The sequence below is a fragment of the Alligator mississippiensis genome, chromosome 2, assembly GCF_030867095.1.
Source record: "Alligator mississippiensis isolate rAllMis1 chromosome 2, rAllMis1, whole genome shotgun sequence".
Lineage (NCBI taxonomy): Eukaryota > Metazoa > Chordata > Crocodylia > Alligatoridae > Alligator > Alligator mississippiensis.
The window spans coordinates 291,729,376-291,751,437 of NC_081825.1; the positions used below are offsets into that span (position 1 = coordinate 291,729,376).

General features: G+C 46.1%; 1 protein-coding gene across 6 annotated transcripts in view; it reads right to left on the reverse strand.

Moving 5' to 3' along the window:
* The window catches only part of SYNE2 (spectrin repeat containing nuclear envelope protein 2), a 287,230-nt gene that overhangs the window by 88,986 nt on the left and 176,182 nt on the right, over positions 1-22,062 (reverse strand). For all 6 annotated transcript variants that reach the window (XM_059723316.1, XM_059723319.1, XM_059723320.1 and 3 more), the window contains 9 exons: positions 14,979-15,212; positions 11,881-12,036; positions 10,339-10,467; positions 8,865-8,977; positions 6,534-6,675; positions 2,700-2,831; positions 2,073-2,225; positions 1,603-1,812; positions 62-163 (listed from right to left, as the gene is read on the reverse strand). In XM_059723316.1, coding sequence (XP_059579299.1) covers positions 62-163; positions 1,603-1,812; positions 2,073-2,225; positions 2,700-2,831; positions 6,534-6,675; positions 8,865-8,977; positions 10,339-10,467; positions 11,881-12,036; positions 14,979-15,212 — 1,371 coding nt within the window. The remainder of the gene's footprint in view (positions 1-61; positions 164-1,602; positions 1,813-2,072; positions 2,226-2,699; positions 2,832-6,533; positions 6,676-8,864; positions 8,978-10,338; positions 10,468-11,880; positions 12,037-14,978; positions 15,213-22,062) is intronic.

The window sequence follows — 22,062 nt, forward strand, 5'->3', positions numbered from 1 at the left end:
TGAGGCAATACTGTCCAGGGCTGGGTGATTTGGCCTTACCTTAGCACTCTGAATTAATTACCTGAAGCTGTTCAGCAATATCTTGCCCACGTATCGCATTCAAGGATTGTTGCAGAGTAGATTTTTTCTCAGTTAACTGATTGTACAATAGCCGGATTTCATTCTGTGATGGGAACAGACGACAGCAGAAGCAGACTCAGAAGCAGTCTCAATATAGCAGTGATAAATAATGCACAGCAGAACGACAATGAAATGGCAATTCATCATGGCATGTTGAGCAGTCTCATTTTTTAAAAACATCATAAGGACTCAAAGCAATAATCAGAGTGGATTTTACAGTCTGAGTCACACAGGACAACAGGATAAATCACCATAATAGCCCCTTCTGGCCTTAAAAATAAAGACTTACCACTTCTCCTGTTTTGCTGAAACTGAACCCTGTACTATTGCTTTGCTGAGATCTATGGGAATTTTGCCTGAATATGGACTGCAGAATTTGTCCCCATTAAAATTCAGTACCACTAGTCAAATATTCCCCAAAATGACCATAATCGAGTATTCAAGTGACTCAATTTATTTTCAAACACTGTCATCTCGGGAGCTTTGATTATCACAGTAATCCAGAGGATGAGGTCTTCACTTTTGCACACTTCAATGGAGATTGACTTGCAAGGCTGATTTGGATATTTCTCTCTCTCTCTCTCACACACACACACGCACACACACACACACACGTGCGCGCACTCTCTTCGGGTATCTGGGGGACTTCAGCATATTGGGATTAACATTAAGTATCTTGGATTTGCCCGGAAGAATTGCTTTTCCTTTCCTGTTTTAGAGCGTTTCTTACCAAGCTCTACCATCTTTCACTTCCTTCCTTTTTGTGTCCTTGTAACGAGGTATTTAGCAGAATTCACAGATTTGCTGGAATCTGATATGACCGTGCCATCAGCGCTTCTTGCCATGGCCTGGAATGTGTGGCCCCTGGGCTGTCAACCATGTACCTTAGCACCAGCATCCTCTTAGCCCCCACCATCTTTCACTGAAGAATAAAGACCGAGCTATCTTGATACCCATTTCTGGGGCAAAATCCTTTAGAACAAGTACACAAACACAGAGAGTGAGCATTACAGACCAACCCTGTCCCCGGTGGGCAGCCAACAACATACTCCTGCCGGTGCAAGCTCATCTGTGGTGCACTGAGGGGCGAAGGGAAGCGTCTGGCAATGCTGTTCTGCACTAATGCTAAAGCCAGCTTCAAAATTCCACCAATTCCCACTGTGCAGGAAGCCACCAGCTCTCTCAAAACTGCTCCATGTTAAGACACAATAAGTTTCTGCATGAGTGGGGAAGACCCCAGATCATTTCCTTCCTCATTCTGCACACAGTTTCTACCATAATCAGGGCCCCAATGTAACCATCACTGAGAAAAACAGGGGCACGATGGAGTTTGCTCCTAAAGAAGATAAGAAAAAGTTCTGACTTGTTTTTTTAAAAAAACAACATGTCCATTATATACGGCTCATTCATAATCCAAATGCATTAACAGGGACATGTCTAACAGATGCTGTGAAACAAGATGTGCATTTGGCTGTAGAGTACCTGATAATTGTTATTATGATCCAGCCCAGCTTTCATTGACTTGCTTCTAGAAGCAGCAGCCACCTGAGTTCGTTCAAGCCGTGCCTGCAAGTTGTTAAAGCACTCGAAGAATACATCCGTGCTCCCACCAGCGCAGGTAATAGACTTTAAAAGATCATCCTTTTTATCACTCAGATCAGTGTGAAGTTTTTGCAGCTCTACAGAGAGAGTCTAAAGGATTGAAAAGGAAGAGGATTAGTGAAAATTTCCTTGTTAAGAAAAATAACTTGCCATTAAAAAAACAGTAGGATTCAAGTTGCTACTTTTATCTGATAATGAACCTGATTCTCTGTGCTAATGTAAAGCTGCTCATGTCATGGAGCTGCTCTGGATTCACACCCAGTGGAAATGGGAGAAGAGGACTGTACCCATCTCTTTTGCCATAACAACAATATGCTGATGTGCCCAAACCTACGCTCTGATATATGTACCTCATAGAGCACCTGCTGCACAGCAGCTTCTTCACTGGACAGCACAGAGGTGTTCAGCATCTCTTCCACATTGTCCAAGCACCGACTGATTGCCAGAAGCAGTTCAAAGAGTTTTTTGTCCAAATTTAAGGAAGCTTCCTCTGCCACATTATCCTGGAAAAAGATGAGTTATAGCATTTTTCAGCCCTTCCAGCCAAGTCAGAGCTGCTATTGTGAAAGAAAAGAGACTAAAGAATTGGAGAAAACAGTTAAATGTTTGGCTAATTCATGCTATGAATATTAGTATGGAGTTAGTAAAATACTGAGGACCTCATTTGGAAAAGATCCTATGCTCAGCCTTTCATGTTATATTCATGCACCATTGGAAAGGAACTAAAGTTGGTTAAGGCTTCTCATTACTGACTGCAATTTGAATGTACAAATGATGTCGCTTCTGTCAGCAAATGTCTACATCTGGGTAATAGCCAATATTACAGAAGAACACTAAAAGCTTCTGAAAATCCAGACCCAAGTCCGTAGCTCACAATGGACCTTACAGTACACTCAGTTTTGACTGGCTATTTAGAGTGCTAAAACTGTATCTTGCTTTCCAAAAGTCCTTGTCATTTTTGCAAATGACATATGTACCTGTGTGTTCACAACATTTGCTTCTTGGCTAAGGTCTCCAAGCTGAATGGTGTAGGTCTTCACTTCCTCCACAGTTGGGGTTCCAATACCAGGAAGCACCCCTCTGGGTAGGACGTTCATTTTCGTAGTAATCTAACATTTGGAAAGGAAAATTATAATAAGATTAACAGATTATACGACAACACTGAACAAGACTGCTAGAAAACATCACTACAGTATATTAAAAATAGACACCTGGATACTATAGTTCTGTTTTCATACTAGGCAGGAAATTCACCTGCAAAAAATGTGCTCGTATCTGTCCTTTCTGCATGCTACAGAGCTTCTTCAGCCATTAGCCAAGTTCTGGCCCCGTGACTTTAGCCTTAAACATACATACATAGAAACATACAGAGAAATTAAGGTCTGGAAGGGACCTTGAAAAATCATTGAGTCCAACCCCCCTGCTCTGGGCAGGAATACTGTTGAGATCAAATGATCCCAGCAAGGTGTCTGTCCAATCTCCTTTTCAAGGTTGGGGACTGCACCACCTCCTTGGGAAGTCTGTTACAGATTCTGGTCACCCTTATCGTAAAGAAGTTCTTCCTTACATCCAAACTGAAACCATCCTCTAACAGTTTGTGGCCATTGCTCCTTGTCCTCCCCTGGGGTGCCCCAGTGAACAGTTTTTCTCCCAGCTCCCAATATTCACCCCTTACATACTTATAGAGGGCCACCGAGTCCCCCCCTCAGTCTTCTCTTCCCCAGGCTGGACAGTCCCAGATCACTTAGTCTTTCCTCATGAGGTTTGTCCTCCAGGCCCTAAACCATTCTTGTGGTCCTTCTCTGGACCCTTTCAAGATTCTCCATGTCTTTTTTGAAGTGTGGCGCCCAGAACTGGACACAGTACTCCAGCTGGGGCCTCACCAGGGCCAAGTAGGGAGGAAGTATCACTTCCTCAGCCCTGTTTGCAACACACCAGCTAATGCATCCCAGTATGCTAATAGCTGTTGAATACAGCGTTGTGCTAGCAGCTCATATTCATCCCATGATCAACCATAAGTCCGAGGTCCCTTTCAGCCATTGTGCTGGGCAGGACATCTCCTCCTAATCTATATTCATGTCGCTGGTTACTTCTCCCCAGATGAAGCACTCTGCATTTATCCTTACTGACCTGCATCCAGTTCCACTCCGCCCACCTTTCCAGCTTGTCCAGGTCTGCTTGGATCTGCATCCTATCCCCTAGTGTGACCACTTTTCCCCATAACTTAGTATCATCTGAAAACTTGACCAGTACACTTTCCACATCCTCAAGACCATACCAAAGGCCTTTTTAAAATCCCAGTATATGACATCAACCATGTCTCCCACATCTAAGCGATTTGTTACTTGATCGTAGACGGAGACAAAGTTGGTCAGATACGAGCTGCCTGCAATTAAACCATGTTGGCTATTCTTCAGCATCATGCCTTCTGCCAAACTCTCACAAATGGACTTCTTGATAATTTTTTCCAAAATTTTACCCGGTATTGAGGTCAAACTGACTGGCCTATAGTTTCCTGTATCCTCCCTCCCCCCCTTCTTGAAGAGTACCACACTGGCCCTTTTCCAGTCTTCTGGGACCTCTCCTGAGCACCATGAGTCTTCAAATACCTTCGCCAAAGGTCCTGCAATGACTCCAGCCAATTCACTCAGCACTTTCAGGTGTAGTCCATCCGGTCCTGCTGACTTGAAGACATTCAGCTGCTCTAAGTGCTCCCTCACCAGTTTGACACTAACCACTGACCAAGGTCATATTTCCTACTTGCTAGCAGACGTGCCAGTTCCTCCTGCTTATTCCCCACACTCCTAGAGTTTGTGTATAGAAACTTAAGTCCCCCCACTTAAACTTAACTGGTAACCCCCAGTTCCTCACCACTCCGCTGTCGTTCCAGCTTCTCAACACCTCCCTGACCATCCTCTCTTCATCCTTTCTGCTTGGCTGACCCCTGGCTTGCATTCTCATCTGCACACTAATCACCTGATGCACCTAGTTTAAAGCCCTCTCCATCAAGTCAGCCAACCTGGAAGAAAACAGTTTCTTCCCCCTTGGTGTGAGGTGGATGCCATCTTTTCCCAACAAGCCTCTATCCTGGAACAGTATTCCATGATCACAAAATCCAAAACCCTCTCTGTGGCACCACTTCCGGAGCCTCCAGTTGACCTCCTCAATACACCTGTCCCTCCAGGGGCCCGGACCCCTGACTGGGAGGATGGAAGAGAAAGACACTTGTGCCCCCAACCCCTTGAGCCCAGTCTCCATAGATCTGTAGTCAATTATGACCCACTCAGGGTTGTTCCAGGCCATGCCATTTGTGCCCACATGGATGAGCAACATGGGGTAGTGTTTGGAGGGCTGGATGAGTTTTGTAATCCCATCCATCACATCCTGGAAATGGGCCCCCAGGAGGTCTCCCATGAGAAGGGATCCAACTGGCAGATGCCACTCTCTGTCCTCCTCTGGAGTGAGTTGTCCACTACCACTACCCTATATCTCTTCTGGACAGGAGCTTGCCTCCTCCTGTCCTCTGGTGCAAGTGCCTCTGGTCCTTCCTCCACCAGTGGTGTAAAGGTCTCATACCTTTTGCACAGCTAAATCGGAGAAGTTGCCCTTGCACAGCTAAACTGGAGAAGCTGCCTTTGCAGCATGCAGTCTGGAGCCTGAAGTGACCACCTTCCACTCAGCTCCATTCAGGTCCTCCTTCTCCATCTTCTTGTCCTCATTCTTCTGCTCCAAAGCCTTGCTGTTGAACTCATCTATCTCCTGCTTGACAGCCCTGATGCTGTGCAATCTGCTCAGCTTCACCTGGAGCTCCTTCACCTGGCTCTCCAGAGACTCCATCAGAGCACCCTCCCACAAATGGGGTTATTCCTGTCCCTGCTCCCAGCCACCAGGAGCCACGCTAGGCACCCCCTGCAGCCTGGGACTGGGGCTGAAGCCTGCAGTACAAGTACAGGCTGCGGTCCTGACTGAGACTAATGCTTGGTTTCTTCAAGTCAAGTTTTCCTGGAATGAGGGATTCGTGTTTTAGTTCAGTACTTCTCAACCTTTTCAGACTCAAGGCACCCCTCAGAAAATGACAAATCTTATATTTCACTTGTTTCTTGTCTAGAGACAAATACTAGAGCAATTCTTCTGTTGCAAAGAAGGACCATGACAGGTCAGAATGTTTTTAATACTACGAGTTCCTATTTGAAATGTCAGGGTTTATCTTGTGAATCTATATATAGGTGTTTTGTCTAAGCAGTGACAGCTTGGAGAATCAGACTAAATCTTCTAGTGTCCCACTACTGTAGCCCACACCTCACTTTAACAACCCCCTCTACGCACACACCCACGTGCGCGCACACACGGAAAGTGGAATTCCATTCTAGCAAATGTCAGGCCAGAATTTGTCCTAGAGATCTGTATTGCTCCCAAGCCCAACAAGTTACCAGAACTAATATCTTAATCCATGGAATTTATGGGAGTTGGGCACCTAACTCCCTTTGGTTCCCTTAAAATCCAAGCTTAAATAAAAAAAGCTATAGCATCAGACAATACAAGAATTCACATGGCTGGCCCTCATGCTCACACACTACACTCATCACCAAGGTACAAAAATCCAAGGCAAAGCACTACTTGTTATTCAAACACCTTTCATGAGAGACTGCTGTGTAGACCAATTACTTAGTGAAGCAAAGAGATATAGCAAAGAAAATAAGGTTTCTTAATCTCTTTCCTTATAACACCTAAGTAATCTGTATGTATTGTATGCATGTGCTTTCACTTGAAAAGTGAAGGGTTATTCTGCATTGAAAGGAATTTGGACTGACCTGTGGTTCAACGAGTTGACAAAGGGGAGACTTCATCTTAGATGACAGCTCTTGTTGTAAATATTGCCATTTATCACCATTTTGATCTCTTGAAGGAATGACTGGAGCAACAAGCTCGTTCCCTGAGATAGATGCTCCATTGCTGCAATGGGGAACAGTATTAGGACAGGGAAAGATCTAGACAATTAATATTTAACTTGCTCTTCAACTTAGATTGTTAACCCCTCCAAACACACAGTGGAACTGGCAGGGATAAGTGATTGATTTTAATTTGCTTTTCTACCACATTTCTTTGAGCATTCTCCTTCCTCCGTCCATTGTTTGTCATTTACTTAGACCACAGTACTGCAAGCTACGTAACTTTATGCACCATGAACAGCCTGATGGGTTTTACTGACACACTGACTTCAGAAAGACTGTTTGCAGTTGGTAAAGTTGAGCATGTACTCTTTCCAGAGAGGGAAATTTAAACTAAAAGCTCCTGGTGGGCGAAGTCCTTATTGTCACCTGACTGTAACATATTTCACACACAGCTGGCATGAGAGAAAATCATCTTCTTTCAGCTGTCCCTTTTTCTTCAATATCAGCGTATCACCACATTTTGTTGTAAAAACAAAATAAAAGCTAATGGATTTTTTTAAAACATTTGTGCTATAACAGAGTGCAGCCTGCAAAATGAACAGCTGCTGGGGTGTAATTATTATTTTTCAGGTGAGGTGTTGTTTGTAATACGCAGTACTGTTATAAGGAGTAATACATTTTGCAATATGCATTTGAGAGTCCTCAAACCCTATAATGACCAGGCAGTATACAGACATTTAAAGGTGCAGTACGTCATGTATACCACAATGTGACATATGGCACTGAGACAGAATGCAAAACAGCACAGCAGCAGGCTAAGGTAATAGGACACAGTACTGTAGATGACTTGACTGGCGAACTCTGGCACATGCCTGGAATTAACTCAATGTAAAGCACTGAAAACAGCCTGGGATTAGGGAATGTTTTCTCTAATGCTTGTCCACTAGAAGGGGAAGCATGAAGGTTTAGATCACTATCCAAACTCTTCTTCTTGAAGTTCTTACAGTAACAGAGGATGTTCTCATTATCTGCATAAATGCCCAGTGCTTCCTGGAACACTACTCAGCTGCCGATCGCAATGGTATCCTGAGACAAGCATGCCTTTGGTTGACTGCACATTGTGTGAAAACATATTTTGTTCTATCAGTATAAGATTTCACCGAATACCTCCCTTGTTCTCGCATGCTGCGAAACGAAGAATAGGGGCACTTGATCTACCTTGGTACATAGCTTTTGTGGTCATTCCCACTGTAGTTCACAGCATCCTTGTGTTACCAGTGGATGCTACAGCACAAATTGGATTCCCGCTTCTCTACTCTGCATACCTTTTGCCAGAATTTTCCTCTCTCTTTTTTGGGGGTGGAGGGAAACAGTGTCCTGTATGAAGAACCTATGGTAATGCAGGAGCCCAACAACTCCTGTGCTCAGAGCCAGCCTTAGAGAAAATGGTGCTCTGGGAGAACTTGTATTTTGCCCGCCTCCACTTTCCCCTGTCCCTACCCTGCCCTAGAGGTCACTCCAGCCTGACCTAGGTCATCAGATCCCCTTTCCTCCCTCTGCCACTTAGTTGGGCAGAGGTGGTGCTACTCTTCCCGCACTGTTTCCCCTCCCCAGGACCCAGAGATGGGGATGGGCCACCTGGAGCCTGAGCTGCAGAGAGACGCAGCTGAAGGTGAAACGATGCAGAGGCCGCAAGGACTCCTGTGGACGCTGCCGGTGCTGCAGCTCCTGGTGGCAGCAGCAACATGGGCAGCCTGAGGAGGACTTGGCATCTGCACCCGGGACCCTGGTCCTCAGCTTGGATGCGTGGGGGGGAGGAGGGGGAGAGAGGGGGAGGAGGAAAGGGCTGGACTGCCCAGCACAGCAGCTGGCCCAGAGTGCAGAGCGCAGCCCATTCCCGCCCTCTGGGCTGGGGCCTCCCGCAGGCAGGGGGCAAATAAGCATCATTGGCCCATGGTGGCACTGCAGGGACCTGGCTGGGGTCGGGGCTTCCAGCTTTGCAGTTGGTCCCTTTGCACCAGCCCACACCAAGCTCCTCCTAAGCAGTAGCTTGAGGTGGCAGGGTGGGGGTAGAGCACTGCTGTGTTCCTGTGCGTGCACACATGTGCGTGTGTGCATGTGCTTTTGTGTGCAGTGCCCCCCTGACCACAGCACCCTGGATGGTCACTCATGTCACCAACCCTTAAGCCCAGTTCTGCCTGTAGTTTTCTGGCAGTCTTATAATATTACACTTGGTGACTAATTTTGTACCTTGAATTGAATTTCTGAGTCGTGCTGTCACTGAATTGTGGCTGCATTTTCTCTACGTAAAATTCAATGAAGTCTGCAAGGTTATTCTGCTGACCCGGTTTTAACGTCACATCCTGTAAACGGGGGACAATGCAAATGGTAAATGTCAGCTCTATAAGCTGTGTTCTGTTTTCTCTGAACCTGAGTAATATGTTACACAAATAAACTTAACAAAAATAGATTAAATAAATCAGTTACCTGGAAAAACAAGGCTGATTATATATCTGCAAACTAGAAGCAAATTTACCAAATAATGTGTACTTTTACAGAACATTCTTAAACCTAATAAGATCTAAAAGCCAATACCTTCACTCATAGTTTATGAAGTTAGCATAGGGGATCCCATCACAGGAAAATTGTGCATCACATCTTGCGGTCCTCAGTCAAGTAAAACTCCCATTGACTTAAACAGGAGTTTTGTTTAATTAAGGGTCGCAAGGTTTAACTACACGTAGTTAATTCAAAAAGGAAATTTGTTTAGAAATTCATCAACATCCTTTCCTACTGATTCAGACTGGCTTGTCTAGTCAAAAAGAAAATGTGTAGGGGAAGAGCTGATTTGCAAAGAGAAGACTACAACTGTTGCCTACAGACCACAGACTATCACATAATTTTTAAAGCCACCATGGGCTAGATTGTGGGAAAACTCCAAAGTTTCTCAGGTTTTTTTATGAACTTCAGCTTCCATTTTCAAAGGTGATTTTGGCTACATTTTAAAGATGTTTAGCTACCATAAGCTGCAAATATCACATCCCACCCTCCTGCAGTGACATCTTCAAAAAAGCCTAGCCTTAACCTAAGCTACTGAAGTGCTGTTTTGGGTTCCTACTGCCTGTGAAAGTCTGGCCCTTGGGAATTTCAATCTCACTGGCTTGCCAGAAGATTTAGGCTCCACAGTGTCTGAGATACTTTTGACAAGTTTATCAGTGTCTTCAGGCCCTGCCCCGATCAAGGTGGACAGGATAAGCACCTCAGAAACACCGCTCTAAAGGTCTGTCCATGCCCCAGGGCTGAAACAGTTTAAGGAAAGGCTAAAGGGATTTATTCCTGTGCAGCTCTGTGTATTGGGATGCTGGGTCTGGTTTATCTTGTGGAATAAAAGTCAACAGTGGCCCCCATCTTTCCCCTTCCTCCAGGCTGTGTTAAAGTGCTATTATAGCCTGCTCTACCACTATGTCACCTTCCCCATTCCCATTCAGCTGTCTGGGCTGACTGCCAGGATGGGAGAAGCCTCTCCCCATTCACCTGCTTGCATCTGTATGTCCAGACCCACATCCTGAGTGCCCCACAGAGACCTATATGGAGGACCACATGCTCAGGGAAGCCAGGTAGTCCAAGTTACAGTCCATTCCTATGAGTCACATATGTCTAAGTATAATCAATGACATGATTTGGCAATACAAATCAGTATCCATAAAATGAAGGATAGGATTACCTTTTGTTGCTCTAAGCTGTTGTGCCTGTTGATAGGTGGCTGGTCACTGGTGATAAGATTGGTTATACTGCAGTTGTCCGGATGAAGAGTCTTTATGGGTTCTGCCTGGATCCTTTCACTGTTGCTGAGCTATAAAAAGAGAGTCAGTGTTTTGTGAAAGCTCTTGGAGCTAACAAGGCAGCACAAAGGCCATCAGTGTGGCTTAGGGAAGAGAGGGCATTGAAATAAGCTCTGACCAGTACAGGGGGGTGTACCCATACAGCTCTCTCTCTGAAGAGTGGGACAAGGCCACTGCTGTAGCCATACTACAAAGACTTTAGTGCTGCTTCTTCTGGTGAGAACTTGAGGCTGTTTTCCTTATCTGCCAAGCAGGTCCTTTTTTACACAGTGAGCAGTGGACTTAGGGAACCCACGGGCATGGTTGGGGTAATTTGCTGACATCGACTTGTGATAACTTTACCTGACTTGCACATGAATGCACGTGCAATGTAATCACATGCAAATTGCCTCCATTTTGGAAGCAACTCACTTGGTCAGGAGCAGCCTGGATCTCCTGCTTGGCTATGACTTCATAGGTAGATTGGTATTTAACAGGGGGTTTTCATAGCAGCACCTGTCCTGCACCCACATATCTTACCTTTCCAATGACAGTGTCCCAGCTTGGAGGAGGCTGCAGCTGCCTTTCCTGATGCAAATACCCACTAGCTGCAGAGACTGGCCCCACAACGTGGAAGTGATTGCATCACTGGGTAATCTCAGCAGACAGGCTAAATAGACTGAGAATAGCTTGTTCTTTCAACACTGTGGGAGGTCCAGCCAGGGGTGACTGGTGCCTCCTGAGTCTGGGTGGGTACAATTTGTGGGCAGGCCAAAAGCCCCATATCCATTCCCATTCTTCTGTGCAACGGCTTAGTGCTCCCTCTGACCCTCCCCCCAGGCCCCTACCTCCAACATGGTGCTGACCTGCGTGGCAAAAAAACTGCCCTGTCCTTAGCAGTGCCAAGTCGGGGGCCAATCTTGGGGGGGGGACGGGGGGGACGGACACGTGCCCCCCCCCATGCCTTCCCTACCAGTTGCCTGTGGGTCCAGTTATATGAGGGCAACACAGAGATGGGGCAGCTGTGAAGAAGCATGCAGCATCCCTGCCCAAGCCTTGCATATTCACTCAAGAGAAAACTATAGTCCCTAGATCCATCCGCTAGGGACCTTTCACCACCAGGACTTTTCTGTGCAACATTTTAAGCCTTTAAACACTTTCTTGCATTCTTTCCCACATACAGCTAACAAAACCTTGACCTGAGTCACAATGTACTTTAAACAAAACTAAATTGTTCAGAGAGCCACTAAAACCCATTACAAGCAGTGGGCTGAAGATAATTATACAGTGCTGAGAACTAAACTGACAGCAAGTCTGACATTCTTATTCATTTTTGTCCGTCCCTTATTTTCACGTAATGTATTATAAGCTGTTCTGCAGCTATTGCGTGGTACAGCATGGAGCTCCTCTCAGTAGGTCTTAGCAGAGTGCTCATGTTTTTTTACCTGTTCTTCACTGTATTTGTCCTGAAGCATCACCTGGACTTTTTCCAAATTGCACTTCACTTCCTTTAGCTTCAAGGAAAGGGCTTCAGTCTCTTGCTGGAGGCCTGTAGTATCTCTGCAGTCCTCCAGATTTTGTTCAATCTCTGATAACACAGCCTACAAAGTAAAGTAGTTAATTTTTCACCATTATGAGCATACCACTCCCTTCCAGTAACACCCTAGAGTCACAGTTCACTCTTCAGCTGCTTGAAAGAAGGAGCAAAATTTTTTGGAAATATCTTTTAACCACAGAACCCCTAGCATGCCTAGCAAATGGCAAATTAAGATGAATCCACATACAAAATGAAAAGCCTTTTCAAACAACAGGCTGTGTGGTGAGATCCATTAACTCCATTACTCATACTAAAATCCAGATATTAATAAGAAAGGTAAGACTGGATTTTGAATGTGACAAAGACAGCAAAGCCCATGGTGGCAGGAGCAGAGTAAAAGAAGCTTTATATTCTCTTCGTACTACCGGGATTTTGAGCTGCTTTAAAACTACTGACCTAAGTGCACCCCAGCAAAAGATTATAGCAGCCCCAAAATTTCAGAGATTTGTATATATGCAGACTGGTAAAGGAAGAAAGTAAAATACTCTGGTTATGCCAACACAAAGTATGGACACATACATTTTGTGCTGTTTCAAAAGGGCTGTAGAGAGTCATGCTCTATCTGATGTGCGTGGACGAACTCTAACACGGATAGAGCAGTGTTGCAGTTGGCGCGGCGCTGCTACATTTGATAGTTCCCAGACTTAACAATTTGAACCTAACAGTTGCTGCCCCTTTTGAAATGACTCCAAACATACGCGTGTCCATATGCACCGTACAGCCAGTTTGTGTCACTTCTAAATACATCCACTGGCACAATCAGATGCAATACAGGACATCTGTTCGGGTTATAAGACTGATTCTTAGAAAAAATGTAAGATCAGTTTATTAACTGATAACTAACATACTAAAAAGGAAGGGAGGGGGAGGACCTTATCATAAAATGTGTTTCTAGCGGTCTATCAACATAGAATAAAATATCTTTAGAATTAAACATTGGATCCAAGGTTTGCACACTGATAGAGGCCAAAAGTGGCACGGCCAAGTGAAAAGCCATGGATTGAAAAGGATCTACAAGGCTCCAACTCCAATCCCAAGGTTGTGGAGTCCATACATCCTCTGCCACTCTGAGCTGCAGGGCAGCACCAGTGTCCTGCACATGCCCTTGCTTTGTGGTAGTGAGCAAATCATTACAATGTCACCATCCTCAAGGTGAAGTTGCTTTCACTGTTTAACAGATCACAGCTGTTTGATGCTACTGCCACCTTGCCACTCAGGGCTTCTCTAGACAAAAAACACAGTGCTTTTCAAGTTCTAGTTCTTAAACTGGAGCTAAAAGGTGATAGCACCTGAACTGGAGTTAAGAGGATTTTGCAACCAAGTTAAGCAAGTATGCAATACCCTGGTGCAGCAATTTTCAGTCACGATGCCTTGAGATCCTTTCAAGGGTGCCACACAATGTTAGCACTGCTAAGTGCACAAACAGGATTTATAAGACTAAACCAGAGGGCACGTCCCCATGCGTGCACATGTACAGGGGTGCGCATTTCCCATGGAACAAACAACAGCAGAACATATTTATGCCACTGCTATTTGTCCCCAGGCACAGCCCTGCAGGCGCTCTCCAGCACGTGGCAAAGGGAGCCAGGTGGGGTACGGGAGGCTTGGGTCAGCACCCGGGCTGGCCCCAGTATCCTTACCTGGGGTCCTGGGAGCTTCCCGGGACAGCCGCATGCCGCTTGGAGCCTGGACAGCAGCCAGAGCATGGGTCTGGCTGGCCAGGCTCCGTTTTCTGTTGGCACACACTGCTGCCACATAAAAAAAGGTGGCATGGTACAAGTGGCGGCTGTTTTTTTGATACTGGGATCTCCCAGTGTCAAAAAACTGCCACGCAAGTGCACGTTCATGGGGACATGCCCAGAGATTTCAAATAGGAATCCAGAGTGTTATAAGCTTCATGCCCTGTTGTGATCTTTCTGAGTTCTCTGCAACAGAGAAAGTGTTGGGTTTTTTTCTGTAGTCAAAGAATGAATCAAAACTAAAAGCTGGCATTTTCCAAGGGGTGTCTTGAATCTAAACTTGTTGAGAACCACTGCCCTAAAACATTATATGGACCTGAATCCTATGTCAATAGAACTTTAGTCAGGAGGGAAAAAAGGCCCGGGTACTAATTTGCTAAAAGCATTTCTGATTAATTTAAAATGGACATCTTTACATTAGGCCTCCGATATTCTCTGAAGCTTGTTATTGCTTTACATAATGTGGATCCTTCAGTTCTGTCTCACTGTCTCTGTGGGAAGGTTAGGTCAGTACGAACAAACATCAGTCTAACTGTGGTGCTGACCCTAGACTCCAGCCAGTCCTGAAAGGACTTCTGCATGTGAATATGTACATGGCCTTCAGTCTCCAACGTCCAGTCAGTCCAACGACCTGAACAAACACTGCTGTCTATAAGACTTGGGACTTAGTACAGTAAGAATTTATTTACATTTTAGACTATTTTTAGACCATAAGCTAAATTAAACATTAAACAGATTGGCCAAACCATTACCAAGCCTCTTATTACATCAGTAAGTTTTATTACAGTTGAGGCCAGTTTGTTTAAGTAAAAGCTGCCTTTTTTAAAAAAAATTTTTTTTTAAAGAAAGTAGGCTAGTGATGTTTTTTGAATCTTACGCTATGCCAAAAAAATCAGTGTAAATTACAGAACATCTTTACAAAACACAATTCCTTAAGTGTTATGTCCCATCTCAGTTCCCCAGATACTGAAAATGCACATACGGAGATGGAACATGTACAGTTTAAACAAAGACATTTAAAATAGTTACTTGGAAGGAAGAGCTGAAATTGAAACCAAGTGGTTACCATCTACTTGTTTTCACTGCAGTGTAAGGCATAGTAACCAGGGACCGGAGCAGACGGCGTCGTTGTAGCTTTTATGCAAACACACATCTATGGCAAGAAGGGGTTAGATGGTGGCAGTGAACTTTGACTACTTCATCTTACCTGACAGTCAGCAAGCTGCTGTTCCACCATCTGCTGCATTTTTGGGGTCTGGGTTTCTGATCCCAGAGACACTTTAGTTTTGTCTAGCCATTGTTCCAGCTCAGCAACTTGTGCCTGACATACATGGAGGATCTTTTCAGGCTCAGGCCTATTCTTATCCACTACTTCCTTTGAATCTCCTAGCGTCCCTTGCAAGCTCTGGGCAGTGTTTGTGGTGAGAGGAGGCGTGTCACCCTGAAGCGAAAGGACATTCGAACACAGAAAAATCTGTCAGCATGAAATGCTTTTAACTTTTGCATTCAGAGCCCTGAACCTGTACTGCCGCCTTATTCCCAGGTTACAAAGGAAAGGAAAAAAACCAGCAACCGAGCAATGAGGTGATCAGGTGCTACAGGTTTCCAAGCAGCCAATTTGCATTTGCACAGGTATAACCTGAGCATTCAGGAAGTAAAATGACTCACCGTTTGTTAACCAGCCATCCCTGAGGATAGGTGTTTTTCTGTGCAAGTCAGAGGCTAAGGCTTGCAGTTTAAAGTTGCATACGACACTCTTGTGCAATGTTTGTCCATTGCTTTTATGAGCTCAGTTACAAATACACTTTTAAACACAGTCCCTATTTAGGCTATGGGCCCCAGCATGAGAACCTAAAACTTCTGCAGTCTTTGATAACAGTTCCCATTTAGCCTCACTTGAGCAGCTATCTAACATTTCTGTGATAAATAAATTCTAGACAGCTACTCACTTAGAAGCATACCCGCAGGTCTGGATTGTGCTCACATGTACACTAGGGCTGGGTGAACCAGCACTGTTTCGCTTCGACTTCTGTTTCGACAGAACAGTGTTTCATTTCGCGTTTTGTATAGTTTCGAAAACACTGTTCTGTTACACGTTGTTGAAACTGTTTTCCTGTTTCGATGGTGTTTCGACATTTAGCCCACGCAGTACTGGGAGGATTGGTGATGCTGCTGGCCCCAGACAGCAGCACCAGCCTCCTGTTATCCAGCAGGCGGATTAGGGGCCCGCAACCCAGGAAGGAGTCCGGCACAGCCCCACAGCCCTCCTGGGGGTGCAGGCGAGCCCCCGATTTGCTTGCTAGATGACAGGAGGCTGGTGCTGCCAGCTGGGGCCAACGGCAGCACCCATCTTCCCAGCACGGGCTGCGCCTAGCTCACAGCACCAGCCTCCTATCATCCGGCAGGCAGATCAGGGCCGCCTGCACCCCCAGGAGGGCTGTGGGGACTGTGCCGGACTGCTCCCAAGGGTGCAGGCCCCTGATCTGCCTCCCAGATCACAGAAGGCTGGTGCTACCGTCTGGGGCCAGCGGCAGGCAGGCCCACAGCAAATCAGTTCGTGTGGGGACCTGCTGCCCCAATCCCAGGGCAGGGGAGGGTCCCTGCACAAGCTGATTTTCCCTGGGCCCCATACCAGAGCCAGTCCAAGAAGGGTACGGGGCCTGGGGCAAATCAGTTCATGTGGGGACCCTCTCCTATCCCGGGATCGGGGCGATGGCGGGTCCACATGCAAGCTGATATGCTCCAGGCCCCGTACCAGAGCCGGCTGGAGGAAGGTGTGAAGCCCAGGGCAAATCAGCTCATGTGGGGCCCGCCACTGTCCTGATCCCAGGGTGGAGGCAGGTCCCCACACAAGCTGATTTGCCCCAGGCCTGGCTACTGCTGGCCCCAGGCATAAGCACCAGCCTCCTGTGATCCGGGAGGCAGATCAGGGGTCCACACCCCCAGGAGCAGTCTGGCACAGCCGCTGCAGCCCTCCCAGGGGTGCAGGCAAGCCCCATCTACCTGCTGGATGACAGGAGGCTGGTGCTGCTGACTGAGGCCAGCAGCAGCACTGATCTTCCCGGTGCTGGGTGCGGACTGTGCCCAGAGTCATCCCAGGGGGCAGGAGCAGCCTCCTGTGAGCCAGCAGGCCTATCGGGCCTCCCGCACTCCCAAGAGAGATGTGGGGCTCTGCCAACTCCTCCTGGGGGTGTGGGTCCCCGATCTGCCTGCCCAATGACAGGAGACTGGTGCTGCCAGCTAGGTGCAGCCCATGCTGGGAAGATCGGTGGTGCCACTGCCCCAGCCAGCAGCACCAGCCTCCTATCATCTGGCAGGCAGATCGGGGGCTCACTCACACCCCTGGGAGGGCTGTGTGGGCAGTGCTGGACTCCTCCTGAGGGTGCAGGCCCCCGATCTGTCTGCCAGATCACAAGAGGCTGCTGTTGCCAGCTGGGGCCAGCAGCAGCACTAATCTTTCTGGCACGGGCTGTGCCCAACCAGCAGGACCAGCCAGCCTGTCACTGGGCAGGCAGATCAGGGACCTGCACCCCAGAAGGAGTCGGCAGAGCCCCACAGCCCTCCCCGGGGTGCAGGCCCCTAATCCGCCTGCCGGATCACAGGAGGCTGGTGCTGCCAGCTGGGGCCAGCTGCACTGATCTTCCCAGTGCTGGATGCGGGCTACGCTCAGCACCAGTCCTAGTCGGTAGCAGTAGCCTCCTGTCATCCAGGAGGCAGATGAGGGGCCTGCACCCCCAGAGGAGTCCGGCACAGCCCCACAGCCTTCCCAGGGGTGCAGGTGGGCCCCGATCTGCCTGCTGTATGACAGGAGGCTGCTGCTGCCAGCTGGGACCGACGCTGAAGCCAGTAAGCCTGGCTTCAAAACTCGAAATGTTTTGTAACTTTCGAAATATTTCGAGTGCCCTTGTTTCATTTCAAAGCTGTTTTGAAGGCTTTTGTTTCATTTTGATTTTGCTGTTTTGAGCTCGAAATGCATCGGAACAGCTTTGAAACGAAACACCGGGTGAAATTTTGCACAGCCCTTATGTACACCGATATATGCCCTAACCCTTACATGGGTAACTGAACGATAGTCGTTTGGGTGTTGCTCCTGGGCTTGACTGTAAACTGCATCCGACTGGATGGCCTGGTGGCAACACAGTGGGGCTACTCGTGGTGGGGTAGTTCCTATAAAATACTACAATGTTGCAACCTCCAAAGTAAGGCAAGTATACAGCACCTCAAAACTCTTGCCCCTGCTGCCTTGTGGGTACTCCTTGGTTGGGGAAAGGCTAATGGACATCACCCTGACAGAAATGCACCCTTGCCGAGGCATTAGGCACCCAGCAGAAGTTCTTACCTATTGCTTTCTGGCAGAAGCTACAACCATTGAGGCACTGGATGTCTGGACTTGGTCTGGCCTTTGGATTCTGTCTCAAGGAGGGAGTGGGGGGGGAGTCTTGGACAGCCTCCACTCCTCTATAATCTTGCCTAGTTGTACACGTTGAAGGTCTTGGTGTGATGGTCACAGGACTCTGTACAAGTAGATTCATCAGGCACTTGACTAGACCTCTTACGCATACACTATGATCCAGGGGACTGACAGTTGCCTACTACTCTTTGGGTATACAAAAAACCCCAACCCATTAGAGCTAACAACATACATTAACTTCATTGAGATTTGAGCAGGCAGATACAAAAGGGAAAATACATTGGTTTAGGTGTTATATTATGTTACTTCAAACATCACTTTTCTAGTTTGCCTCTTTAGTATGCTGGGCCATAGTCATTATGAATTAAACAAACAAAAGTTAACTCAAATGAAGCTTTACAACACTAGGAAGAAGGTAAACTCTGTGTGTACGTATGTAAATGAATGTGCAAGACAACACTCATTCATAGGATTGCAGGTAAGTGGGCTAGAAGGGGCCTGCATAGGTCACATCTAGTCCAACTCCCTGACTGAGGCAGGACCATCCCTATTTCTATCCAGATTATCCTACACAAATCCATTGTCTAACCTTCTAGGAAAAAAATACAGTCAAGAGAGACACAACACAAGACATAACGCCCTAATCAGTCAGAGGTAAAACAAGGGGACCAAGATAACTAATATCCTGCTGCTGCAAAGGTTGTTTAAATACGCTCGAGAGAATCTAGGAAGAGGGCCAACCCCTCCTGCTACAAATAAACCCCACCACAGTTCGTACCAATCTAACCATGGGGTAAAATTCATTCCTGACCCTAAATGTGGCGATCAGGCAAAAGGGCAAGACCACCTAGCCAGGAATCTCTATGTTTCAGTTCCAGCAGGAGCACTGACATACCCCAGTCACAATCTCCAGCCTTGCCTGCAGCCAACACCCAATGCTTCTCAGGAAGGCTTAGCATAGCGTGGGGATCCTTATGTTCTCCCACTGTCTGTGGGGGAAGGTTTAAGCTGGTATGCAGAAATATCAGTATAACTGTAGTCCTGACTCTAGAGTCCACCTAGTCCTGAAAGGACGTATGCATGTTGTACTCTACACCTAGATCATCCCTGACAAATGTCTGTCCAACGTTCACTCCACAGTCAGCCAAGATTTTCACTTCTAGCTTTAAACAGAATTGCCTTTGAGTTTATTTCAATATATTGAAGAGGTGAAAGCAAATTCATATTTTTTACAGCAATCCTTTGTAAGATCTAGCTTTAATATGGGTTTTACAATGTTACTTTTAAATAGGAAGGGTGGGGATTGAAAAACAGACATTCTATTTCATTGGAAATTTCAACACTTTGAAATTTGTTTTTGTTCTTATCAAGGAACGAAAACTCTGTTAAAGTTCAATTTGAAGCTCTACTTTTAAATCATCCCAAACAATTATCTATACAGCACATATCAATGATTTTTTTTTAAACAAGCATCGCTGGTGGATGACTTATGTTTTCTGAAGGGCACACATGGATAATCTGACCTCACAGGCCCGACTCCTTGCACCAGCTGTCATTTATACTTCTGTCAAATGCATGTAATAAAACTATACCACATCAGAACAACAACGTTGTGCACTCCCACTGTGCACTAACAAGTAAGTAATCACTGGAGTAGGCACTGGAGAGGTAAATAGTCTGTGCCCACAGTTTTTGTAGCAGTATAATTATGTGGGCCAGATGCATGCATCTCTTATTAAAATGTTATACTAAGTACAACTGCCAAGACAGACACAGTTTTAGCCAAACAATTTATTCCACTTTCTCTAAAAAAATAAGTTATGTACTTTTAGATAGTTATAACTTCACTTGGAAGTATGGTGGGGAAGATGGTACTGCTTTCACTAGAGCTATATAGTTGAAGTGGTACAACTTGGGCACACCTACATGTGTTAATAAGGTGACTGAATAAACTCTAGTGCAGTCTGTGCCAGAATTTATTGCTCCTGGGTGCTCCATTTTCATGTGCACCCAGGACCACAGCACGCTGAGCCAAGGTGGAGAAGCCCCGACTGGCAGGGAGCTCCAGGGGTCAGCCTGCCAGCCTGGGGCTGCTCCTGCCCAGCACAATGTGCTGCAGAGGGCCTGGCTGAGGCACAAGGGTGCTCCAGTGCAGGGCTAGCCAGCATGCAGCCCCCACACTGAAGCACTGTTGTACCCCAGCCAGCCTTATCAGTGTCTACATGTGCATTGCAGTGGAGTAAAAAACTCCACCATAGGACAGTACTTGTGTCTGGCAGTACTATCCTGCGGCAGATTTAATTAGCTTACTCCGGCCTAACAGCACTGCATGTGTAGATGCTGAGGTTTTATTGCAGTGCTAATCGGTCAGCTCCACCGTAAATGTCTCACATAGATATGCCTCTCATGTGTTTAAACAAGCCGTAAGCTGAGAACATATATAACGTAAATCTCACCACAATTTCTATTATCATTACTCTATACCGTTGCACCCTTAATACAAATGTACATTGTTTGAGGTGGACTGAATGATACAGCATACATGTGTTATTGTGAACCCTAGCAAGCAGCACACATCAGAAGAGTTTTATTTCCTTTAGTCTGACCTGAATTCAAGCGGAGCTGAATATTTTTCTACAGCAGCTCCAGTGTCCCCTGGGGAGCTTGATGAAGCACTAATTATTTGCCCCCCAGAATAAAATGCAGGCTGATCTACTGCCTACTGAACTTGATTAGTCATTGAGTAGAACAAGTATTCCACTGATCAAAGTCCTCATCTTTCTGACCTGACTACAAATATTTCTCGAGGGGAAGCAAAATGCTTTAACATTTACAAACATGAATTTCCTTCTATCTCTGCCTAGGAAATGTATGATCTTGAAAGACATCAGTTAAAATCACTATGTATAATACAGCAGTGGGCAAAAACTGGAGTGGAATCCCATTACAGGTAAGAGGACTATGCAGAACAACTCAAGGAAGGAAGTCCTTGCAGTGGAATACTTGATACAGGAGCAGTAATGGCCTTTAGCAGTAGCACTAGCTTTTGATCCTATAGTGCTGCCTCTGCTGGCAGCTGGGGGAAAAGCTGCTCTTCTGAATGTGTGTGTGATCGACTCCAAATGATCACAGATACTGATGGCGCAAGAGGGAGACAGGGAGAATTAGATTGGCTGGATACCAGAAGTGGCAGGACACCACGTGCCCACTCAATAGAAGCCCTGAAAAATATTGCTGATGATTTCCTTTCTAGGACTGACCTTCTCCTTAGACTGAGGCAGCACCTCTGCTCCTACAAACACTTGCAGTTCATACTTTAAGTGATGCATAATAAAAAGGAAAAATGTTCCAAAAGCAGGGTGGCAGAGGAAATGGACAGATAGAGGTCTTGCCCACAGAAGTATCATAATCATACCAACATCATCAATATAAAAGTATCCTGAAAGGGAATAACTGGGTTTTATTTTAGTATAGTAAATATTCACTAGTGGATGCAGAGGAGAGACGTACAGGAATGGAAACCTAATCCATTTCTCCTTCAGCTGCAGAGTGAGCAAGGCTGACCTAGACTACTGTTTTCATCCAGGCTTGCATGTACAGTGGCACATATATTTCCTTAAACTTACTCGCATCTGCTGCCTCATTAGCTGCATTTGCTAGGAATAAAATATATTTATGTAGATTTAAAACCACAAAATATGCCTGGCAAGACTCCACAACAAAATCCCACTGACATCAGCATAATTATTGAAGACAGGAATGAGCCAGGCAACCACTGAAAAGTTCCTTTCTTCCCCTTCAGGGCTGTGCAAAGCACAAATACGAACCCTTTCCAAAAGCTCAAAGATGTGTTTTTTGCAGTCTACCAGGAGGATCCCTG